This window comes from Numida meleagris, chromosome 13, assembly GCF_002078875.1.
Source record: "Numida meleagris isolate 19003 breed g44 Domestic line chromosome 13, NumMel1.0, whole genome shotgun sequence".
In the NCBI taxonomy this organism is placed as follows: Eukaryota; Metazoa; Chordata; class Aves; order Galliformes; family Numididae; genus Numida; species Numida meleagris.
This window is the reverse complement of record NC_034421.1, coordinates 6,725,899-6,745,839: the sequence shown is the minus strand read 5'-3', so window position 1 is coordinate 6,745,839 and position 19,941 is coordinate 6,725,899. Positions and strand designations below refer to the sequence as shown.

General features: G+C 61.9%; 1 protein-coding gene across 2 annotated transcripts in view; it reads left to right on the top strand.

The window, feature by feature from the left end:
• The window catches only part of CASKIN1 (CASK interacting protein 1), a 16,225-nt gene continuing 7,286 nt past the window's right edge, over positions 11,003–19,941 (top strand). Inside the window, exons 1-12 of one of the 2 annotated variants that reach the window (XM_021411853.1) lie at positions 11,003–11,391; positions 13,030–13,127; positions 13,377–13,522; positions 13,655–13,750; positions 13,990–14,120; positions 14,200–14,308; positions 14,503–14,611; positions 14,709–14,803; positions 14,885–15,002; positions 18,372–18,479; positions 18,588–18,706; positions 19,695–19,782. In XM_021411853.1, coding sequence (XP_021267528.1) covers positions 13,379–13,522; positions 13,655–13,750; positions 13,990–14,120; positions 14,200–14,308; positions 14,503–14,611; positions 14,709–14,803; positions 14,885–15,002; positions 18,372–18,479; positions 18,588–18,706; positions 19,695–19,782 — 1,117 coding nt within the window. In that variant the 5' untranslated portion in view covers positions 11,003–11,391; positions 13,030–13,127; positions 13,377–13,378. Of the gene's footprint in view, positions 11,392–11,429; positions 12,051–13,029; positions 13,128–13,376; positions 13,523–13,654; positions 13,751–13,989; positions 14,121–14,199; positions 14,309–14,502; positions 14,612–14,708; positions 14,804–14,884; positions 15,003–18,371; positions 18,480–18,587; positions 18,707–19,694; positions 19,783–19,941 lie in introns of those variants that run through there. The other variant, XM_021411852.1, reaches the window with a different exon arrangement.

Genomic DNA, 19,941 nt, shown 5'->3' with positions numbered 1-19,941 from the left:
GAGGGGGTGGGTGCAGAGCACCACAGGGTGTCCCATGTCGCCCGTCCCCTCCACGTGCAGCTCCCACGCGCACCTCGGGCGCTCCCCGCGCTCTTCGGCACCAGGAAGATTTGTAACTCTAGCTCTGTTATCTGGATAATATCCTATTCATGTGGGGGTTTAATAAATGAGATTTTAAAAATCCCTGCGTGAATTCACACGGGTTGCCATGGTGACGTGGGGCCCAATTTAGCAGAGTGGAGTAAGAGTTTGTGGGGCCCGTGCCGGCCGCAGCGCGCACCGCGCTCGCTTCCCGGGCATCCATAATTGATGAGGTTGTCTGAAAGTTACGCAAATCAGATGCAGGGATTTGGCAGCAAACCGTTCCCTCCCTGTCCCCTCCTCCCCGGTGCTACCTCGAAGAATTGTCATGACTTGGCGTTTTCGCCTCTGTCCGCAGCTTGGGCACTGTGGGGTGGGATGGGGGCCCGAGGGGTCCCCAGCCAGCTCTGTCCTGCTGTTGCATCTCTGTCCTGGGGCACTGGGCACCAGGAGATGGGCTGTGTAGCACTGGTGCAGGGGACCAGTGCAGCCAAAATGCAGTGGCATTTTGGGCAGGTGGGCTCCGTCTCCATGAGGCTGCTGCCACAGGTGGCTCATCTGCTTTGGAAATGGCTTCTGTAGGGCCCCTCCCTGGAGCTGCAGGATGAGCCCCTCTGCCCCGGCTTCTCCCATCCGCTGGGTTGGGGGTTCTGCAAAGCACTTCTACATGCAGCAGGTTTGTGTGACACAGGAGATGTCCTGGCTCACTTTCCTGTGTGCTCTGGGTCCCTCTCTCCAGAACACCTGGGGCCAGGCTCAGGAGATGGGCACAAGGCTCAGCACCCCTCGCACCTCTTTGCCAGGTGGCCCAGCCCAGCCTGACCCCACTGCCCTGGGGCATGGGCAGCTCTCGGAGTGCCTCTGTCCTGGAGAGCTGCGTGACCATGTTACCACCCGCACTTTGCACCAGGCCCTGCATGGCACCGGTGGGACCGCGAGTGAAGCAGCTGGGGTAGGAGCTGGGCAACTCCGTGCAGGTTGATGCGAGGGGCAGCAAGCAGCGCGGGCAGATGCTGGGAGCAGGAGGCAGCTGGGGCTCAGCGAGCACCCCGTGGCTGCCCCACATTGGGCACTGCCTTCCTGTGGCACTGTGCGCCTCCAGGCATAACTCTGCCTCACCTTCTGGTCCCACGTGAAGGGGTCAGCGGGTGGAAGCCAGAGTCAGGAGGTGGGAACTGGACCCCTCGGGGCACGTGGGGTCCCCACAGGGGTCTGCCATGCCCAGGGCCCAACTTCCTGCCCTCTGGTGCATCCTGAGAGGCGGCCAGTTAATTCCGCTTTTTTTTTTTTTTTTTTGCCCGCATTTGATTGCGTTAATAATCTCCTCTGATAACAGTATTTAATAAAACCAGGCTAATATGGCGCAGTTAGGAAATGTCTTTGACATTTTACAATTCAATTTCCATGCAGTAAAAGGCAGGGCAACTGCAAATCCAATTGTGGTGCAATGCACAGGGTGCGCGTGGCCGGCGGCTGCCAGAGCCGCCCCGTTCCCTCCGGCAGCGCAGGAAACTTCCCCATCCACGGCCACTGCTTGTAGCTCCTGCTGCACATTCCCTGCGTGCTGTGGGGACAGCCACATGGGATGCTGCCCTCTGCATGTGTTACGGACCACGGGGAGATGCCCACCCGCAGCACAGGGGCCGGGGTTGGCTCCTGCTGCTGCAGTACTTAACGAGGTGTCAGTGCTTCCCTTATAAACTTCTTTTCAGGGTTTATAACCGCGTGTGAAGCCTCGCTCCGAGCAGGGACTTGGCAGCCGGGAGCACGCCGGCGTGCGCCAAGTTTCATTCCAGAGGGGGATTATTACTCAGCTCGGGGTGACATGTATTTATTTTATATTTTCTTGCATCTCTCTTTGGCCGGGCCAAAGCTGCCGGCGTGAGCCCTCCCTTCCCGCTCCTGTTTTGGGGCCTGCTGCAGGGCCTAGGCAGCAGGGAATGTGGGCCAGCACCCCGCTCCCAGCCCCAGGCTCCCGTGCTGGCCTGGATTTCCTTGTGCAGCCCTGAATTCACCTGGTGTGACACCAATTAGCCCTTTGTGGCAGGCAGGCGGCCTCTTGTGCTGGGATTCTTGGGGTGGTTCCCTTGCAGGGACCTCGTACTGTGCGCTCCCCAGAGCACAGTGCTCAGTGGTGGGGCAAAGCTCTGGGCATGCCAGGACCAGGCTGGCCACCAGTGGCTTGAGGTCCTGACAATGCCACCAAGAGCTTGGGGTCCTGGCAATACCATGAAGTTCTCAGGGTTGTGGCAGTGCCATGGGGCCGGGTGCTGCATGCAGCCCCAACTCCCCCTCCACAGCCGCCATGCGGTTTCCCGTAGCCAGCCTGGCGTCTGGCTCTCTCCTGCTCTGGCTGCTCTGCCTTTAACCCTTCCCTTCCCCTCGCAGGCGCTGGGAAAGGCTGTGATCCCCTCCATGGATCTGTGAGCCTGGGTGCCACCAGCCCTTTCTGCTCCCCTGTGCCTGTGGGGCCCCACTGTGTGACCCGGCAGCGGCGATGCCCATGGATGTGGCTGTCCCCAGCACGTGGCAGGCAGGAGCTGTGGGGTGTGCTGTGTAGGGTCGTGATGCCTGGGGCTGTGCCCATGTCTTAGCTGCCACGTTGCTCCTGTAGGTGTGGGTGTGGGAGCACTGTGAGTCCCAGGGGCTGCTGCCCCTTCTGCTGAACGCTTGCCATAAACCTGCTCTGTGCCTGCCTTGCCATGCAGGAAAATTAAAGGTGCCTTTCATGAGTCTTCAAAGCACCGTAGGGAGAGCGTTAAAGAATGGATCTGCTGATGTTTAATGGTCGGTCTGCATTACTGCTGGGCCAGGCTCCTGCCGGCAAGGGAAGGAGGCTGGGAGTCAAAACCTGCTTGTGCTCTGCTCCGATGCTGCTGCTCTGTTGCTCTGTCCCTGCTTTGTCCCATTACTCCAGAGGGATGTGCTGTGTTGGGCCAGTCACCGAGCTGATGTGCTGCATCAACAGCTGCCTCTGCCTGGTCACTGTCCCGTCCTGCAGCAGGTACATGTGCAGGACAGCACAGCATGCCCGGGCAGGGAGTGGTGCTGCCGACAGGTCAGCTCTCGTGCCAGGCTGAGAGGGATCTTTAAGCTGTAATGAAATGTTAATAGTATTTTCCAACTCAATATGGGAGTAGAAAATGAGGTGTTTAACACCAGGCTCTGCAGCGACAGGAGCAATCAGCCTGAAAAATGGGAAGGCAGGGATGCAGCACCATCCCTGCACAGCCTGCTGCTATGGCACTGTGACGGATGGGTGCTGTGCCCGGTGCGAGCTGCGTGGCCAGGGGAGTGCAGGGCTGCGGGGATCGGCCTCTCCTTGGGCTCTGCCAGCAAGGTCACTGTGCTGCGTGGTGACAGCTGTCCCTATTGTGGGGATCGGGGTACTGTGGGCTGCTGGGATCCCAGTGCTGTGCCATGCGTGGGCCCTAATCAGTTGGAGACGGAGTAGGTTGGGGTCAGCGTGTAGCCACAGTGGGTGCTGCCGTTCTGAGCATCGTGCCTGCAACTGGCTGTTCTGCATTGGCTCGGCTCTGCCCGTGTGCATGCATGCATGTGCTCATCAGAATCCATGTGCATCACATACCCTTGTGCATCTGTATGCATCCGTGTGCAGTGTGCGAGCGTGTGCCTGTGTGCTCTCCCCTTGCAGCCATGTGTTCTGCATGCCTGTGGCCCCGGCCTGGCGTGGGGCTCAGTGCTGGGGCCGGCTCTCGGCAGCAGAAGCAGCCGCCGGCTGATCCCTTCCAGATGTGGCTGTCGGGGGCCCGGCTCACGCCGCCTCCTCACCGAGGCCCACAGAGGTCTTGTTCCACTGCTGCTGGCGTGCACAAAGCAGCACCTGCCTGGCTCCTGCATTGCAGCTGGGCTGTTTATGGCATGCTCCTTGCAGCTCCGTGCTGCTTGGCAGCAGCTCTTCTTCCGGCTCTCTCCACTCCAGCATTCTCAAACCCCGTAGTTTTATCATTGAGCCCTTGCACCCCAGCTCCCAAACCAACTCCCTGCAGTATGTGCTGCTGCTGTGGGGATTCTGGGGAGCAGTCCTTGAGCCCTGCCTGTGCCCTGCAGAGCTGTGAGATCATTGGGAGCAGCGTGCCCCTGTTGCAGCTCAGCTGTGCATCCCCATGCTGTGCAGTGGGCACAGAGCGGTCTGCGGTGATGCGTGGACAGGGACAAACGATGGCACTGTGGGTGCTGTGTTTGGTGCAGACCCTGGAGCTGATGTATCAGTGCGTGGTCTGGGAGCTCAGGTCGTGGTCCCGTGGCAGTGCTCTCTGCATGCACGAGTACGGGTGCTGCTGTGTGCATGGGGAGCTCCCCACTGCTTCCCAGCGATGCCCACAGCTGGATGGTAGGAGGCCAGGTGAAAGCGACCGCTCCTTTCTAACGATGCTTTAAAGTGCACAAAGCTGCCAGTCCCCTCCTGCTGCCCAGTGGGGCTCCCGGTTCTCCCCACCCTTGGGAAGGGAGTGAGGGCTGGGTGAAGTTGTGGGGACGTGGATGGGGCCAGGCAGGACTGTGTCTGTCCCATGCAGCGCCAGTGCCTTCCCCATCTCTGCCTCCCCCTCCCTGACCTGTGTGTGCCCTCCAGTCCCGCGCCGCGTGGCAGCTTCGGCATGTTGGCGGTAACTCCTTCCAGCCGGTGTGATTACTGAAAATTACCTGTTTAACATCACCCTGGAGCTGGGAGAATGGATTTCAATTAAGGCTCCATGAAAACGGCACCAGCAGGGATTTGAGCGGAGCTGGGGGTGGGCGTGCGGCTGGCGCGGGGCTGGCAGTGCTGAGCCCTGTGCTGCCCCAGCAGTGCCAGTGCCACCTCCCTGCTGCTGTCCCCATGGCTGCAGCCACACGGAGTGACTGGGGGGCAATGAAAGTGACCGCGGTGTGTGGTTCAGCCGGGCTTCCTGGCACGTGGCAGAGGTCGGGTGAGGATAGGGCCCAGTGATGCGTGGCAGCAGGGATGCTGGTGGGGCCACTGGTGAGCACAAGCTGGTGCTGGTGGGCAGTGTGGGGTCTTGTGTAGGGTCCCGGATTTCGTTGGGTTTTGCTGGGGGCTGTGGTCAAGGTGGTGGTTCTGGCCCCAGCCACTGGCTCTGCGCTCGGTGCTCCCATGCTCCCGAGCGCCTGGCTCTCCCTGCGTGCCGTCCTTCCCCATTGGTGCCATCCCTGGCAGCCCGGAGGGACAGCCCGTCCTTCCTCCCTTTGGTTCGGAAAGTTTCCTTTTTATAAAAAAAAAAAAAAAAATACAAAGGAGTCCCCGCTGCCTCTTGAAAGCTGCATTTAAGTTGCTTCATTCTGGCCCCAGGGGACAGCCCTGCGCTGCTGCAGCACCGTGACTCAGGCTGCCATGGCCTATTGATTTTGAAGTGCAGATTTCTTGGCTCCCTGGGGAAGGCTCCGCGCGACGGCCGGGCATCCGAAGCTATCAGTGCCCACAACTCCACAGTGCCCCTCGGCCTCACCCTGGGGCTCTTTTTCCCTGGAGGAGAACCATTCTGTGGCCGCCGCAGCCCTCCTGCACCTTGTGCCTTGTCCCTGGGCCGTGTCACTGTACTGAGATGAGCATGAGATTGGTGACATGTTGGTGGAGCACCCAGGGGCTTGGGGAGCAGTTTGTGATGGGCAGTGGTTACCCAGCTGTGGTGCCATGGATGTCCATCCAGCTGTGACAGGCAGCTGTCTCGCTGTGATGGGTGCTGGGGTGTCCAGCTGTGTCGGGCAGTTGTTGTCCAGCTGTGTTGAGCAGTAGATGTGCAGATGTGCAGGGCAGTTGTCATCCAGCTGTAGGGGCACCGAGCACCCAGCTGCAATGTGTGTCCATCCCAGCCCCACCATCCCTTTGCCCCAGGCAACCCCTTCCCACGCAGCCCTGCTCCAGTCGCGCCTCGCCAGCGGTCTGCCAACTTCCCGGTGCATTATTTATACCGTCAACATTGATCTGAAGACGATAATGGCTTCATTAGCATCTCAGCATAGCGCGGGGCTCGGTGCTTGGCACGACCTTGGCTGCAGGAGAACACGCACTTTGCTGTCGGACAGCACTGAGGAGCGGTCTTCCATGGGCGCAGCCTCCCCGCTCCTTGCCAGCCCCAGCCCTGGCACCTCCGCGAGGTCCCTACAAGAGCAGCCACACACTCTGCCCATGTGTGCGCCCGTGGGGACCCAGTGACACAGAGCAAATCAGACGGTTCTTGCCAGGGCTCCTCGTGCAACGCCAGCTTTCAGCGCCCGTTGTTTGTGTGGCACTCGTCAGCAAGGATATAATTAAGAGCAGCTATTTTGGATGCTTCCTTCATCTGGCAGCTCGCAGCGATGTTGCTGCAGGATCCCCCCGCACCCTCTGAAATCACTGCCGTGCTCTCCAGATGGGGATGTGGTGCCGGCAGGATGTGGCCAGGCAGGGGGTGCGCACATGGAGCAATGGGCACCTGCGGGGTCACCCCATCACCCTGGGCTCATTAGCGGCCACCGAGGCGGGGCGGCTGAGGGGCAGCCCGGCTTCCCCCTCATTAGGTGGATGTTGATGTAGCGGTGGTTGGAGCCATCTGCTCGGTGCAGACACCTGCTCCCTGCAAGCTGGAGCGCTGCGATCACTCCACCGCATCCCGGGGGGAGCAGGGAGCACTGAGGTGCCCAGAGCAGTGGCACTGGGGTGCGGTTGACATAGGGCCAAGTGTCGGGGCTGGGCAGCACAGCTCACCCTGCAAACCCGGCCCTGCACGTGCAGCTGCTCGTGCTGTGCTCGCCGTATCCTGCCCTGCAGGAGCGCGTGGGTCGGGAGGATGGGGTTGGTTCCTGTGCGCTGGGCTCTGAATCCAAGCATGCATTTAGCTGCTGTGATCCCGTCATTTAAGTAAAGGCATTTATGAGAGTAGTAGCTGGGATTAGCTCCCCGAGGCGGTGTTTACACGCAGCAGACTCTGTTTATAGTCGGTGTCTATGGCAGATGTCTGCATCTCTCTGCGTGCACAGCAATCTCTGGCTGGAGATGGTCCGGCCATGCCGGGCTCACTGAATCCCAGGAGCAGGTGGTTCCTTCTCCTGGAGCTGCTGATAGGGTCCTGCCCTGCCCCACATTATCAAGTCCCCATGTTGCTGCACGGAGCATGGCCATGGGGTGAGGGAGCGTGGGGAGCCAGGCCCAGGGAGCTTCATGCTCCCGCATGGCACATCCATCAGCAGGACAATCTGTGGGGACATGGAGGTGTCCCAAGGACAGGACGTGCCACTGGGCAGCACTGAGTGCTTTTGTGTGCCTGGTGCTCCCCATCGCTGCTTGGGTGCAGGTGAAATGCCAGGCAGGTGGTGGCAGGCTCAGCAGCCGTGCAAAGCCGTGCTCTCCTCCTCGTCTGCCCATTGCCTTTTGTGTTCACTCTTTTTAATTGGCAGTGCTCTCTGCTCATTCTCCTCTCCCTCGTTAGTTGGAGTTTTCCTGGTTCTTCTGTGCCATTAATGAGCTCTCTTGTGTCTTGCCCCCTCCAAGTAGGCCGTGCATCCTACGCCATGACTGAGGCTGCAAATCTGGCAGTGTGCATGGGGTGCCATCCTGCTCCTGAGGCACCCATCCTGCCACAGGCCCCTGGCAGCACTGTGCACCCAGTCATGCTCTAGCTGCAGTGCTAAACTTCCTGCACCACTCTGCCATACTCTGTGCCAGGATGTGCTGTTGGCTGGATCTCCAACTGGGAGCCAGCACACCATGTATACTGGGCAAGCATGCATCTTCATTACAGGAAGGGCTTAATTGCAGGGCTATGAGGCCATGTGCCCTCAAGAGTTTTGCTCACAGCCCCTCGGGAGCCTTGGTGCTCCTAGTTGACTCTGCCTGCCCTGCTGTGCCTGCTGCTGGTGCAAAACCTCCGTCCAGTAAAGGCCCCGGTGCAGGTACAAGGCTGGTTCTCCATTGGAGATGGAGCTGCGCCGGCTCCTGCCATCTGGGGCCATGGCTGGGGCTGCAGGGTTGCCAGCCACCACCCATGTGATCCATCCCTGTGCCAGTGGGCTGCTGGCTGCCAGCAGCACCTGGGGGTGCACCACGGGAGTCATGGGATGCCCCCTAGTTGCTCCCCCCAGGGACACCAGCAGCCACTTCAGTTTCCAGCTGCCCATCTGAGGGTGCTGTCCCATCAGTGTGAGCTGTCTCCCAGCTGTCTGAAGCTGAGGATCCGTGCTGGGGTCCACGGTTGCTGCAGCCCTGTCGGGGCGAGGTGGGTGCTCGGCTGCTGCCAGAGCTTTAACAAAAGTCAAACCGCTGCGCGGCTGGAAGTCACTGACTAAGCACTTGGCACGAGCATTTATTGAAGTGCTAAACAGATTTTGGCAGTGGCAGCCTCTTCTGCAGGTGCAGAGAGAAGAGTTTCTCTGCTCTGGTTTATTCAGCATTCAGCCGGCGCTGCTTTGGCCGGAGCTGGGGGTGCAGCTTGGGCACCGCATGGCACGGCCCTGTGTGGGGACTGGGCTGTCACTGTGCATGTCCCTGCGTGCAGACACAGCACCCCTGGGCTGGGTGGGGACAGGAGTGACAGCAGCTGCCCCTCGTGCCACTGGTGCTGCTGCTCCCTGCCTGCAGCTGGAGGCTGGGCTGCTGCATCCTCGGGGAGCTGAGTCCCTGATTTGGTTTTAAAGAAGGCACTTTGGGTCTTAATAGGAGATAATTAGAAGCTGCTGGCTGGGAAATGAGCCTGTGCTGATCCCAGCTGGCATTGCAAAAGCGAGTGCGCGGGGATCGGCATCACCTTGGCATCACTGCCACCCCCCGCAATGTCGATCCCCTGGGGAAGACCCTCACTGGGAGCAGCCTGTGGGAGAGGGCAGGCTCTGCTGCCACTCGCCTGTCTGTCCATCTGTCTGTCCTGCGAGCGGGGCCCATCTTGGGGCCAGGGCTGAAGACTGGACCCAGTGTTGTGTGCCAGCCCGCTGCCTTTGTCCGCGGGCGATTTGCATCTCGCAGGGCGGCTCGGCCCCTCTCCCGGGAGCAGCTCATTGGGGCGGCAGCGGGCAGCGGAAGCGGCCCTGGGCACCTCTCCACCGGGCCTGAATGGCACCTTTGTTGGGGAGCCTGGCGGCAGCCCTGGGCTGGCGGGCACCCACTCGGCTCCGGTGCTGAGGACTCTGCTGCAACCGGGATGGGATGTGGGGCTGCCATGTCCCTGGGGTCCGGCTGCACCGATGGGGATTTGTTGCTGGAGGGTTTTAAAACTGTGTTAAGGAGTGTGGGCTGCCCTGCCGTGGGGGGCATGCTCTAGTGGTGTGGTTTTTGGGAAGGAGGCAAGTGGTGTGGCCGGGGTGTGCTGGGGGCCTCTGGCCCTTTGCATGCCATGGGGACCCTGTGGTTCCCCCACCCATCCTGCAGCCGCCTGGTCACACAGTGTGCCAGGAGGAGATGCTGTGAACCTGATGGATGGGAACTGCTATTTGTTGCTATTCAGAAGCCATCCTCCTTATCTATCATCCATCGGCCCCGGGCTGCGCTGTTGTTAGCAAATGTACGGCTTGTTGGGCTGTCTGGCGGCTGATGGAGCGCAGGAGGGAGTGGGGGCACAGAACTTGGCAGCATCCGTGTGGGCAGGGAGAAACTTCTCCCAGTGCCTGGTGCCATCCACCATGCATCTCTCTCCCTCCGCAGGGATGGGACACACAGGGAGGGGGCAGGTAGCTGGGATGAAGCTGTGGGGCCCATGTGGGTCAGTGCACAGCCCATTCCGTGAGTAGGGATGGCGGCGCCTGGTCCCCATCCCCAGGTGCCTCATCTGCATGCGCCTGGCCCTGTCTGCGCCACACGGACTGGGATTTAAAATTCAATCAGGGCTTTACGTGCCAGGAGAGGCTCTGGCTACTCAGCACTGGCTTTACCTGCGTTGCGGTGAGACCTGTCCTGTGCTGCAGTGATTGAATGGGGCAGAGGCTGGGGGCACCATGCTGCTCCAGGTATGGGGGTACAGCCCCCCCAGCTCCAGTTCTGCACCCCTTAAAGTGTGCTTATGGGTGCTGAGAGACCTCGGTGACAGAGCAAGGTGCCCTGGGGGGGAGGCTGGGACCCCACTCTGAGCCACTGGCACATGTGGACCCTGCAGTGGGCCAGCAGCAGCTGCTCGCTGCCTGCACCTGGCGAGCATCCCGCTGTGCCCGGTGTGCTGACACAGCCCTTTGTGCCGTATAATTGAATATTGTGTCCAGGTGCTGATAAGGATTGCAGCCTGCAGCATGAGCGAGGACCCAGCAGCTCTTCCATGGTGCTCTCTCCTTCCCCACCTGAAATCGCCCCTCGCAGAGCTGTGCCTGTGCTGCAGCACTGTGCCCAGCTGTGCTCCCAGGCAGAGGAGCAGCCACTGCTCTGCTCTGCCCACAGCCCTCAGTGAATGATTTCCTCAAGGCGCAGGGGCACACTGCTGCCTGCTCGCTGCACTGCACATGGGGGTGGCTGCAGCTGGGTGACGTGGGCACCCCGTGGTCTGGGGTCACAACTCCTCCTTCCCTGCCTGCACAGCCCTGGGCTGTGCCCCCCACCCCAGAAGGCTGCAGCTCAGCTGGGCCTTCAGCCTCGCTCCTCCTCCTGGAGGCTCCAGGAATGGTGCCACAGCCAGGCTCGGAGGTGTCCCTTGTCCCCAGGTCCCCATGGCTTTGAAGTGTTCTTGCTCTGTTACAAGGAAGAGCACTTTCACTGAAAAGCCTGACTGGCGTTTGTGGATAAATCTCATGTAAATCTCACTCCATCCCTCCTTGCTGTGTTAATTGGATTGCTGCAAGGGACTCCATTCCCCTACTCCTTTTGTTGTAGTCAGGCGGGGTCTGCATGGGCCAGAGCACAAGAATGCAAGGCAGCACCATGCCCATAAAGGAACAGGAAGGAAACCCAGGGAAACCCCACTGCCAGCTGTGGGGCTGCCAGCACAGCACTGCCAGCTGTGGTGGCGGGCAGAGTAGCATTTTGCCTCCAGCAGGGGGAAGCTTGTGCTACCATTTGCTTTGGGCGTTTTGATGCTTGCAGGAGCAGCTTTTCCCTGGCCCTGAAATGCTGTGTATGGCCACCCTTCTGCCTGGACCTCAGTCCTCCTGCCTGCAGCAGCCCACGAGCTTGGGGCAGCCCCACACAGCCCCGTGCTGCATCTGGCCCTGGTCTGTAGCCAGCAAAACCTATGGGAGAAGGGACAAAACCTACCAACAGCCGTGTCACCCTCCCCTGCTCACCCTGTGCCCAGCTGTGCCACCTCTGCCTCCTGGTTAATGGGCTGTCTGCTCTCCCTCTCTCCCAGAGCTCCTTGGATCAGCAAAGAGAGTCAACGTCAACTTCCAGGACACGGACGGGTGAGCGCAACCCCGCTGTGGGGTGTGCATGCTGTGGGGTGTGCGTGCTGTGGGGTGTGCATGCTGTGGGGTGCAGCGAGTGGGAGATCTCGTGCAGGTGTGCCAGGCTCCCTGGTGCATTGCAGACAAGCATGACTGCACATGTGCAGGTGTCTTTGCATGTACCAGCCATGCACAGTAGAGGAGATGAGGGCTGGAGGGCACCGACGTGCTCTGCCAGCCCCTGCCCCTCGTGCTCTGAGTTGTGGTGGTGCTTTGGGAGCACCCATCCCCTCTCCCTGCTGGTGCGTCAGCTCTGCCAGCCCGCACGTGGGCACGTGTCTGTGTGCATGGGTGCACACCAGCGTGCAGATATGCATCTGAGAGTGCATGTGCATGCAAGCGTGGCTGTGTGTGCGAGCAATGTGTGGGTATGCTGGGCAGCACCAGGGCAGGCACACGGCTGCACGGGCAGGGCTGGGGCTGCGTCATCCCACGGCCCCCCCTTAAGCGAGGCCTGCTGGGGGCTGGGGTGGTATAGGGAGAGCCTGCACTATGCCTGCGGCTCCTGGTGAGCTCAGGGTGTGCAGGAGCAGCCCTGCAGCAGTTCAGCTGTCCCGGTGCTGTGCCTCAGTTTCCCCATCTCTACTGCGTTTGCTGGTTCCCGGGCTGGTACTCAGGTAATCCCATGTTCTCACAGGGCCCTGCACACCTCTGCAGATCTCCCTTCTGTGTATGGGAGAAGTCCCTGAGGCAGCCCAGGGGCGGCGGGGTGGGGGGGGTGTTGTGATTTGCACCATCTTGAGCCGATTTGAGCAGGGCGCTGGAGCGGAAAACGCTGACATTTCCAGGCAGACGCTGGGGATCGGCCTCCTGAGCGAGCTGTCTGCTCTCATCGCAGCGCCCGACGGAGAGCAGATGGGGAATCACGGGCAGTGGGGCCGCGGTGCCACACCGTGCCGCCGAGTGGGGACAAGGGGACAAGACCCCGTGCAGCTGGGGGTCACGGTGATGGGGGAGATGGCAGGATTGCCACTCGCTGCCCACAGTTTGGGCATGGGACCTTCAGGGTCAGCAGATCTCATGCTTCGGTGGCACCGGGGTGACCACAGGAACAGGACAGGGGCGCTGCCCGGAGCAGTGGGGCGGTGGGTGCAGCCGCGCAGAGGATGCTGCTACCAGAAGCAAGTAGGTCAGCGCCTGCCGGGTGGGAGCAGAGCAGAGCGCAGCAGGTCGAGGGGCTTTCCCCAGCCCCCGGCACAGGGCAGGGGCACCGCGGCCATCTGGCAGCCTGGGCTTCCCCCCCTGCTGCCCACGGTCGCGCCGCTGGGGCCGGGCTGGGGGAAGTGGGTCAGCGGGGAGGGGTTCCCTGGTGCCAACCGCTTCCCCAGCGGTGCCCGGTCCCTCGCCTCCAGTCCTGGGTCTCCCAGAGCTAATGCTAAATAATGGTAATAAAGGTAAATAATGTGGATTGGTTGAGGCTGGTCCCTATGGCAGCCCCTTCTCTCGGTGCTCACAAAAGGCACAGCTCAGAGGTATGCGTGGGGGGCTGGCAGGAGGCAGAGTGGGCACACTGGGTGCTGCGGTGGGTGCAGGCTGGAGGGGACAGCTCGCGGGGACAGTGCCTGGGCCCCTCCTGACACCGCGCCCGGTCCCCAGGTTCTCTGCCCTGCACCATGCGGCACTCAATGGGAACACAGAGCTCATCTCGCTGCTGCTGGAGGCACAGGCTGCTGTGGACATCAAGGATAACAAAGGCAAGTGCCTGCAGCCGTGCCACCCCATGCCACCCTGAGGCTGGTGTGCAGGGCAGAGCATTGATTGTGCCTGGCTGTGAGCGCACCAGGGTGGGAAGTGAAGGATGCCTTTTGCTATGACATGGGAGCTGGATCCCTCCCAGGGCCCTGCCCCATGCCCCCCCCATCCTGTGCCCCCTTTGCAGTCTCTGCCTGGGCATGTCGCTGTGCCCTGCGGGGCTCACTGCTGCTCCTCCTGCCCGCCTGTAGGCATGCGGCCCCTGCACTACGCGGCTTGGCAAGGCAAGAAGGAGCCCATGAAGATGGTGCTGAAGGCGGGGTCCTCTGTGAACATCCCGTCAGATGAGGGACAGATCCCCCTGCACCTGGCTGCACAGCACGGGCACTACGACGTGGTACAGCGGGACCGGCGGTGGGGCACAGGAGGGGACAGTGGTGGGGCACAGGGGACAGTGGTGGGGCTGTGATGCCCTCCCTGCCCCTGCTCATGCCCTGCGCTCACCGTGCCTGGTCCCTCTCACCCGCAGTCTGAGATGCTCCTGCAGCACCAGTCCAACCCCTGCATCATGGACAATTCGGGGAAGACACCCCTGGACTTGGCGTGCGAGTTTGGCCGGGTTGGAGTAAGTCTAGGCCCCCCAGAAAGGCAGATCTGGAAGCGGGTGGTGGGGTCCTTGGAGTGGAGGATCCTGTAGGGTGGTGTGGGGCAGTTGCAGGAAGGGACAGCAGCAGGGGCACCTCCTGCTCTTGTGTCCTGCGGGCTGACTGGGTGTAGGGCTCCCCTGTCCTGGGTCTGGGGGGGCCATCCCAGGGCGGCTGAGCCGTCTTTGCAGCCCTGCTCCGTCTGTGTTTGCTGATCCAGGTGGTCCAACTGCTCCTGAACAGCAACATGTGCGCGGCGCTGCTGGAGCCCAAGCCAGGGGACACCACCGACCCCAATGGCACCAGCCCCCTGCACCTGGCAGCCAAGAATGGACACATCGACATCATCCGGTGCGTGCCCCAGTGTGCGGGGAGCAGGGCAGCACCTCTCCCATCTCCCCCCTTTGCTGACCTCTCCGTGCACCCCCAGGCTCCTGCTGCAAGCTGGCATTGACATCAACCGGCAAACCAAGGCAGGCACGGCCCTGCACGAGGCGGCCCTGTGTGGCAAGACAGACGTGGTGCGGCTCCTGCTGGATGTAAGGCCCCCCTGGCACTGCCATCCCTGGGAAGGGCTGCAGAAAGGGGGTGACCCCACTGGGATGGTACCTCCTGGTGGGGGGGCCCAGGGCAGAGAGCTGTGCCCATGGCAGCACGACTCCTTCTGTTTGGGGTGGCCCCAGGGGCCCCAACCAGCTGTGTGCCATTCCAAGCCCTCCCCGTGCCATTGCAGAGTGGAATCAACGCCCATGTCCGGAACACGTACAACCAGACGGCTCTGGACATTGTCAACCAGTTCACCACCAGCCAGGCCAGCAAGGAGATCAAGCAGATGCTGCGGGGTAAGGGAGCAGTGTGGGCACCTTGGAACCAACATCAGAGAGCCTCCAGGGGGACCCAGCGCTGGGCACCTACCAACGCTGCCCTCTGTTCCTACAGATGCCTCGGCTGCGCTGCAGGTGCGGGCTGTCAAGGATTACTGCAACAACTATGACCTGACCAGCCTGAACGTGAAAGCTGGAGACGTCATCACCGTGAGTGTGGTTGCGCAGGGCTGGGGGGGCATAATGAAGGTGGGGGGCACAGCCCTGCTGTGACCTGCACCGTGCCCACAGGTGCTGGAGCAGCACGCAGACGGGCGCTGGAAGGGCTGCATCCATGACAATCGGACCGGCAATGACCGCGTGGGCTACTTCCCCTCCAGCCTCGTGGAAGCCATAAGCAAGCGAACAGGCAAATACTCCCCCACCTCTGCCTCCCAAACCTGTGTCCCCAGGCACAGCCCAGCCCTGGGAACCCTCCTGTTGGGCTGGGGGCTCAGGGGGTGCGGTGCCACTGCTGAACCAAGGGGCAGCGTCCCCATTGTGCATGTGAAGTCGGTGTCCCCACTACACAGGGACATGGTGTGTGGGGCTGGTGTCCCCATTGTGCATCTCCACTGTGTGGGCACGCTGCTGTATGGGGTCAGAGCCCCCCAGCTGTGTGAAGGGTCAGTGCCCTCGTCGTTTGTGGGGGGGTCAGTGCCGGCGGCCCAGGAGTGTTGGGTGGGCGGTGTTTGTCTGTGCATGGGGATGGTGCAGGGGGCCGTGGTGGTTTGGGAACATGGTACTCAGTGTGCAACCAGGGACAGTCCCAGTGGCTGCATGTGGGGCTGGGCATTGGTGCCAGGGACTTGGCACTGCCCCGCAGGGACTTATCCAGGGCCAGGGACTGTATCAGGGAGAGGAACCCACTCCCTGCCCTGCACCTCCCTGTCCCCGTCCCCATCCCATGCCCTCAGGGTGCACAATTCCCTGGCTGTGCCCAATGCCGGGAGCAATGTGGCAGTGCAGGCACAGCACCGATGTGATGCACTCAAAGGCTCCGCATCAACCAGCTCACTGCCTCAGCTGCTGCGTGCTCCTGGCCCCACATCACCCCGCTGTGCGTTTCGGTGAGGTCCAGGGGAACAGGGCTGCGCTAGCCCGCACCAAGCTGCACAGCCCTCCTCGCCCGGGAGCGGGTCGTGTGGCAGTGCTGCAGAGGCAAGGATGAGGCCTGCGTCTCCCGGGCTCTGTTGTGGTGGTGTTTCCAGGGTGTAAGATTTGTGGCAGCCCCAGGAGCACAGCCCCATGCGTCACAGGGTCTGCTCCAAGGCTTGGCACAGCAGTGCTGCCCTTGCAGCCCCACTCCTGCAGCAGGGCACGTGGTGTCCTGGGAGCCCCGTGGGGACTCGGTGTCCCCCAGTGTCAGTGCCAGGCGTGGGGCAGCGGGGGGTCTGCAGGCTGTGCTCATGGGTCGTGCCCTGCCCTGTGCTGTGCACTGAGTTCTGCTGCTGCTTCGTGGCTCGGCTCCTTCTTGGTTGGGTCTCGGTTCCGGCTCCTCCACGTCTCTTTGGTTGCTTATTTTGTTAGCTGCTTTTTTATTTTCATTTTCTTTTCCTTTCTTCCTTCCTTTCTTTCTTTTCTTTTTTTTTTCTTCTTTTTTTTTAATTTTTTTTTTTTGGTGGTGCTGAACATGTCTCTGTTGTTTTGATTCTTTTCATTTTGTCTCTTGTTATGTTTTATTATCAGGTTCATGGGAGACTGTAACAATCCCCCAACAGTACCAAAAGATCCCGCTCCCGGCTTACGGGGCTGCTGTGCTAAACGGTGACGCCTCGTCCCATCCGTTCCATTCCCTGCCTCCACCTCCACCTCCACCACCACATTCCCATCAGACTCTTTTCAGTTCCTTTGGCTATCACAGGCTCTCCCCTAGCAGTGCCGACGAGCCGCGTTACGGACAAGGTAGTTCACCGCTCGCTTCATTCTCTCGATGGATTTCTTTCTTTTCTTTTGAAGTGTGTATCTCTTCTTTTTCTTTTCTATCCGCTCGGCTTCTCTCCCCCCCTGCCTTGGTGCCTGCCGTGTGTTTGCACGCGGGTGCGGGTGCGCCTGCGGGCGTGTGCTAGTGCGTGTGCATGCAGATGTGTGCATGCGTGTGTGTGTGCATGCGTGCGCGGCTGCGTGCGGCTGTGTGCACATGTGCATGCAGAGCGGCCCCTCCGCTGCTCTCTCCTCGCAGTGCTGCCGTTGCTCTGCTGCAGCCACATCCCATCCCCAGTATACCCGGCCACGCGGGCAGCTCTGGAGGCGGCGCTGAGCCCCTGACCGCGTGCACTCTGCCCATCCTGTGCTATCCCACCTGCAGCATCCACCCCCCAAAACACCCTGCAGCCTCCTGGTGCCAGGCTGGGAGGGGACCGCAGGAGCGAGGAGCCCGTGTCCTTCTAGCATCCCCTCCCAGGGGTGGTGCAGCTGTGCATTCGGAGCGGGGCTGGCACTGCCCTGGCTGTGCTCTCAGGGCTGGATCCATGCAGGCAGTGCCCAGCTCCATCCTTGGGACTGTCTCCGTGGCACAGGCAGGTGATGGGCGCTGCTGGTTTGGGCGCTGGTGGTGGTGACTGGGGAGCAGATACGGAGGCAGGGGTTCTCATGGCTGTAGCCTCTGTGCTGGCACACTGTGCCATGCCCTCGGGGGCTGTTGCCGGCTTTTTGGGGCCGGGGATGCTTGCACAATGTGAAGCACACACATGGTGTGTTGGAGGAGCACCGGGCCACGCCTGTGGCTTCCGAATGTGGTGAGGATGGGGATGCAGTGCTGCTCCCCGAGGTTTTCTGTCCCAGTGGGTGGCACTGAGCCCCAGCTCTCTCCGGCCGCGGCACACACAGCGGGCATGTCTCAGCCCAACAGCACCGCGGCTGTCGGCTTCCTGCTCACGTTCCTACCGTGAATTTATCACCTTGCACCATCTGCCCTGTGCTCCAGCCTGGCTGGGAGCTGGGCAAGTGTTCTCATGAATAAAAATATCTGCAGTGGCATTGGGGTGCAGCTTGGGCACAGCTCCAGCACTGGGCCGCTCTCCATCACCGTGCGATGCTGTTCCACACTCCAGCCTCACTGCAGGGGGTTGGTACAGGTCCAGCCCAGTGCTGGGCATCTCCAGCTCTGCCCAGTATGAGCGGGACCCAACGGGGCTGGGGGGAGCGATGGAGGAGTGCACTGATGGAGCTGCACTTGTGGAGTGAGTCGGAGTGCATGGGGCTGGGTCTCATCACTGTAGCTGGGTCACCCCCGTGTCACTGACTGCTGTGGGGCACCCTGGGGAGCACAGCACCCTGGTGCCTGGTGCTGCAGCTTCCCTGCATGGGTGCAGGTGGCCACATGGGGACTGCTGTGCTGCCTCAACTGGGGACAGCGGGGTGGGGGCTGTGGCCCAGACTGCCTGAGTCCGTCCTGCTGCATCCTGTCCCCTGTCATGTTCCCATCCTGCCGTGCACAGGGACAACGTGGTCCCTGTTCCCTAACTCCTGCTGTGGGTCTGTCCTTGGTCGGTGCCCGGCAGGACACGGCCCTGGCTCTGGCCGTGTGCACATGGTCACTCTGTGCTGGCTGTCTGAGGAGGACGGGATGGAAGGACAGCGCTGGCATCCCCCCAAAACCTTTGACTTGTTTTTTTCCCCTGCATACGGTGGTGATGGGCCCGGGGCCAGGGCTCACCTCTCCCCACGCCACAGTGCTGCGAGCCCCTCGTGCTGGGTCGCACCTGCCTGACGCCGCTCTCTCTGCTCTGCCACCAAGGGTCCCGCGGGGCCGACATGAGCCCGTCCCACCTCTCACCATCGCAGGGTGGATCGGCCGCGCCCGCACCCACCGAGGAGATCTGGGTGCTGAGGAAACCCTTCACAGGTACAGTGGGCACATCCCTCCCTGTCTCTGGGGCAGCACGCATTGCGGCACCACGGTGTCCCTGTGCCTGGATGCAGAGCTCTGAGGGCATCTCCTCTCCCTGTGCAGGTGGTGACCGCAGCAGCCTGGGTAGCACGGGCAGCGTGGCCTCAGCCCGCAGCTCAGGGAGTGGGCAGAGCACGGGCAGCGGGGCGCATGCCCTGCACGCTGGCTCCGAGGGCGTCAAGGTAAGGCCGTGCACCAACACACGGTGACACTTGGCTTCGGCATTGGCACTAGCTCGTGGTGAGACTTTGCTCCTTTGGCACCTGTGACCCCATCCTGAGCAGGGTCCCTGCTGAGATTAATGCTCCACCTGGTGCTGCAAGGTCCTGCTAGCATCCAGTGTGCCGCTGACTACGGTTGTCACCATCCTGCCACCTCCCCCCCACCCTCTGCTGGCTGCTCGCTGAGCTCAGCCCCCAGCACCTGTGCAGCATCTGGCCGAGGCCAGAGCTGTGCATCTCTGCTGCCTCTCTGAGGACGCATCTGCACTGCGCGCTGCACCGCACACTGCACGCCGCCATCTGCACGCGGCCCACTGCAGCTCCGCGCTGCACGCTGCCATCTGCTCGCTGCACGCTACTGCCCAGCGCGCGCTGCTGCCCACACGCTGCCCTCTGCACAGTGCACGCTGCACATGATGCCGTGTGATGCGTGTTCTGCACAGCACACGCTGCACATTGCACGATGCACACAGCACACCACGCGCTGCGCATTCCGTGCTGTGCGTTGCCCACCACACGTTGCACGCTACACACTGCCCACTGCCCCCTACACTCTGGGCACCGCGACCCCCTGCCCGTGCCAACCCATCCCGAGGAGCCCCCAGGAGCCCACCTCCCCGCAGACACGACGCTGTGGCCACCTGGGCACCGAGCCCCGTGTGTGCCCCCCGTGCTGGGCACTGTGCTGATGGCCGCCGCAGCTGTACCACGCAGGGGGGGCCGTGCTGGCAGCCCGCTCCGGCGTGCGCCAGGCTGCATTCGGGGTGCCGCGGTGCCGCAGGCTCCCACCACCCGCGAGCACCATCTGTGCTGCGAGCGCTGCTCTCCCCTCCGCAACCCAGATCCGCCGCGCTCCTCCCTGCGGCACCGCAGCGCCCGCCGCGCACCCCCCGGTTCCCCGCTCGCCTCACTGCCGCCTGCTCTCCCCCCTTCCCGGGGTGTTTTTCAGCTGCTGGCAACGGTCCTTTCCCAGAAGGCTTCTGCGCAAGATGCTGCCGTGGGCGATGGGCCGGCCAAGGCGCAGGACATCCCCGCAGGTGCGTGCTGCCGGCCCGGCTGCTGGGAGCAGGAGGAGCCCTGGCCCCGCCGCGGACTTGCCGTGGGCTGAGTGATTTGTCTTTTTTTTTATTGCCACGGCACCCGGCGCAAAAGAAGAAAACGTGTGGGTAAAAAATGACTCTCTCGCCTTTCGGCTG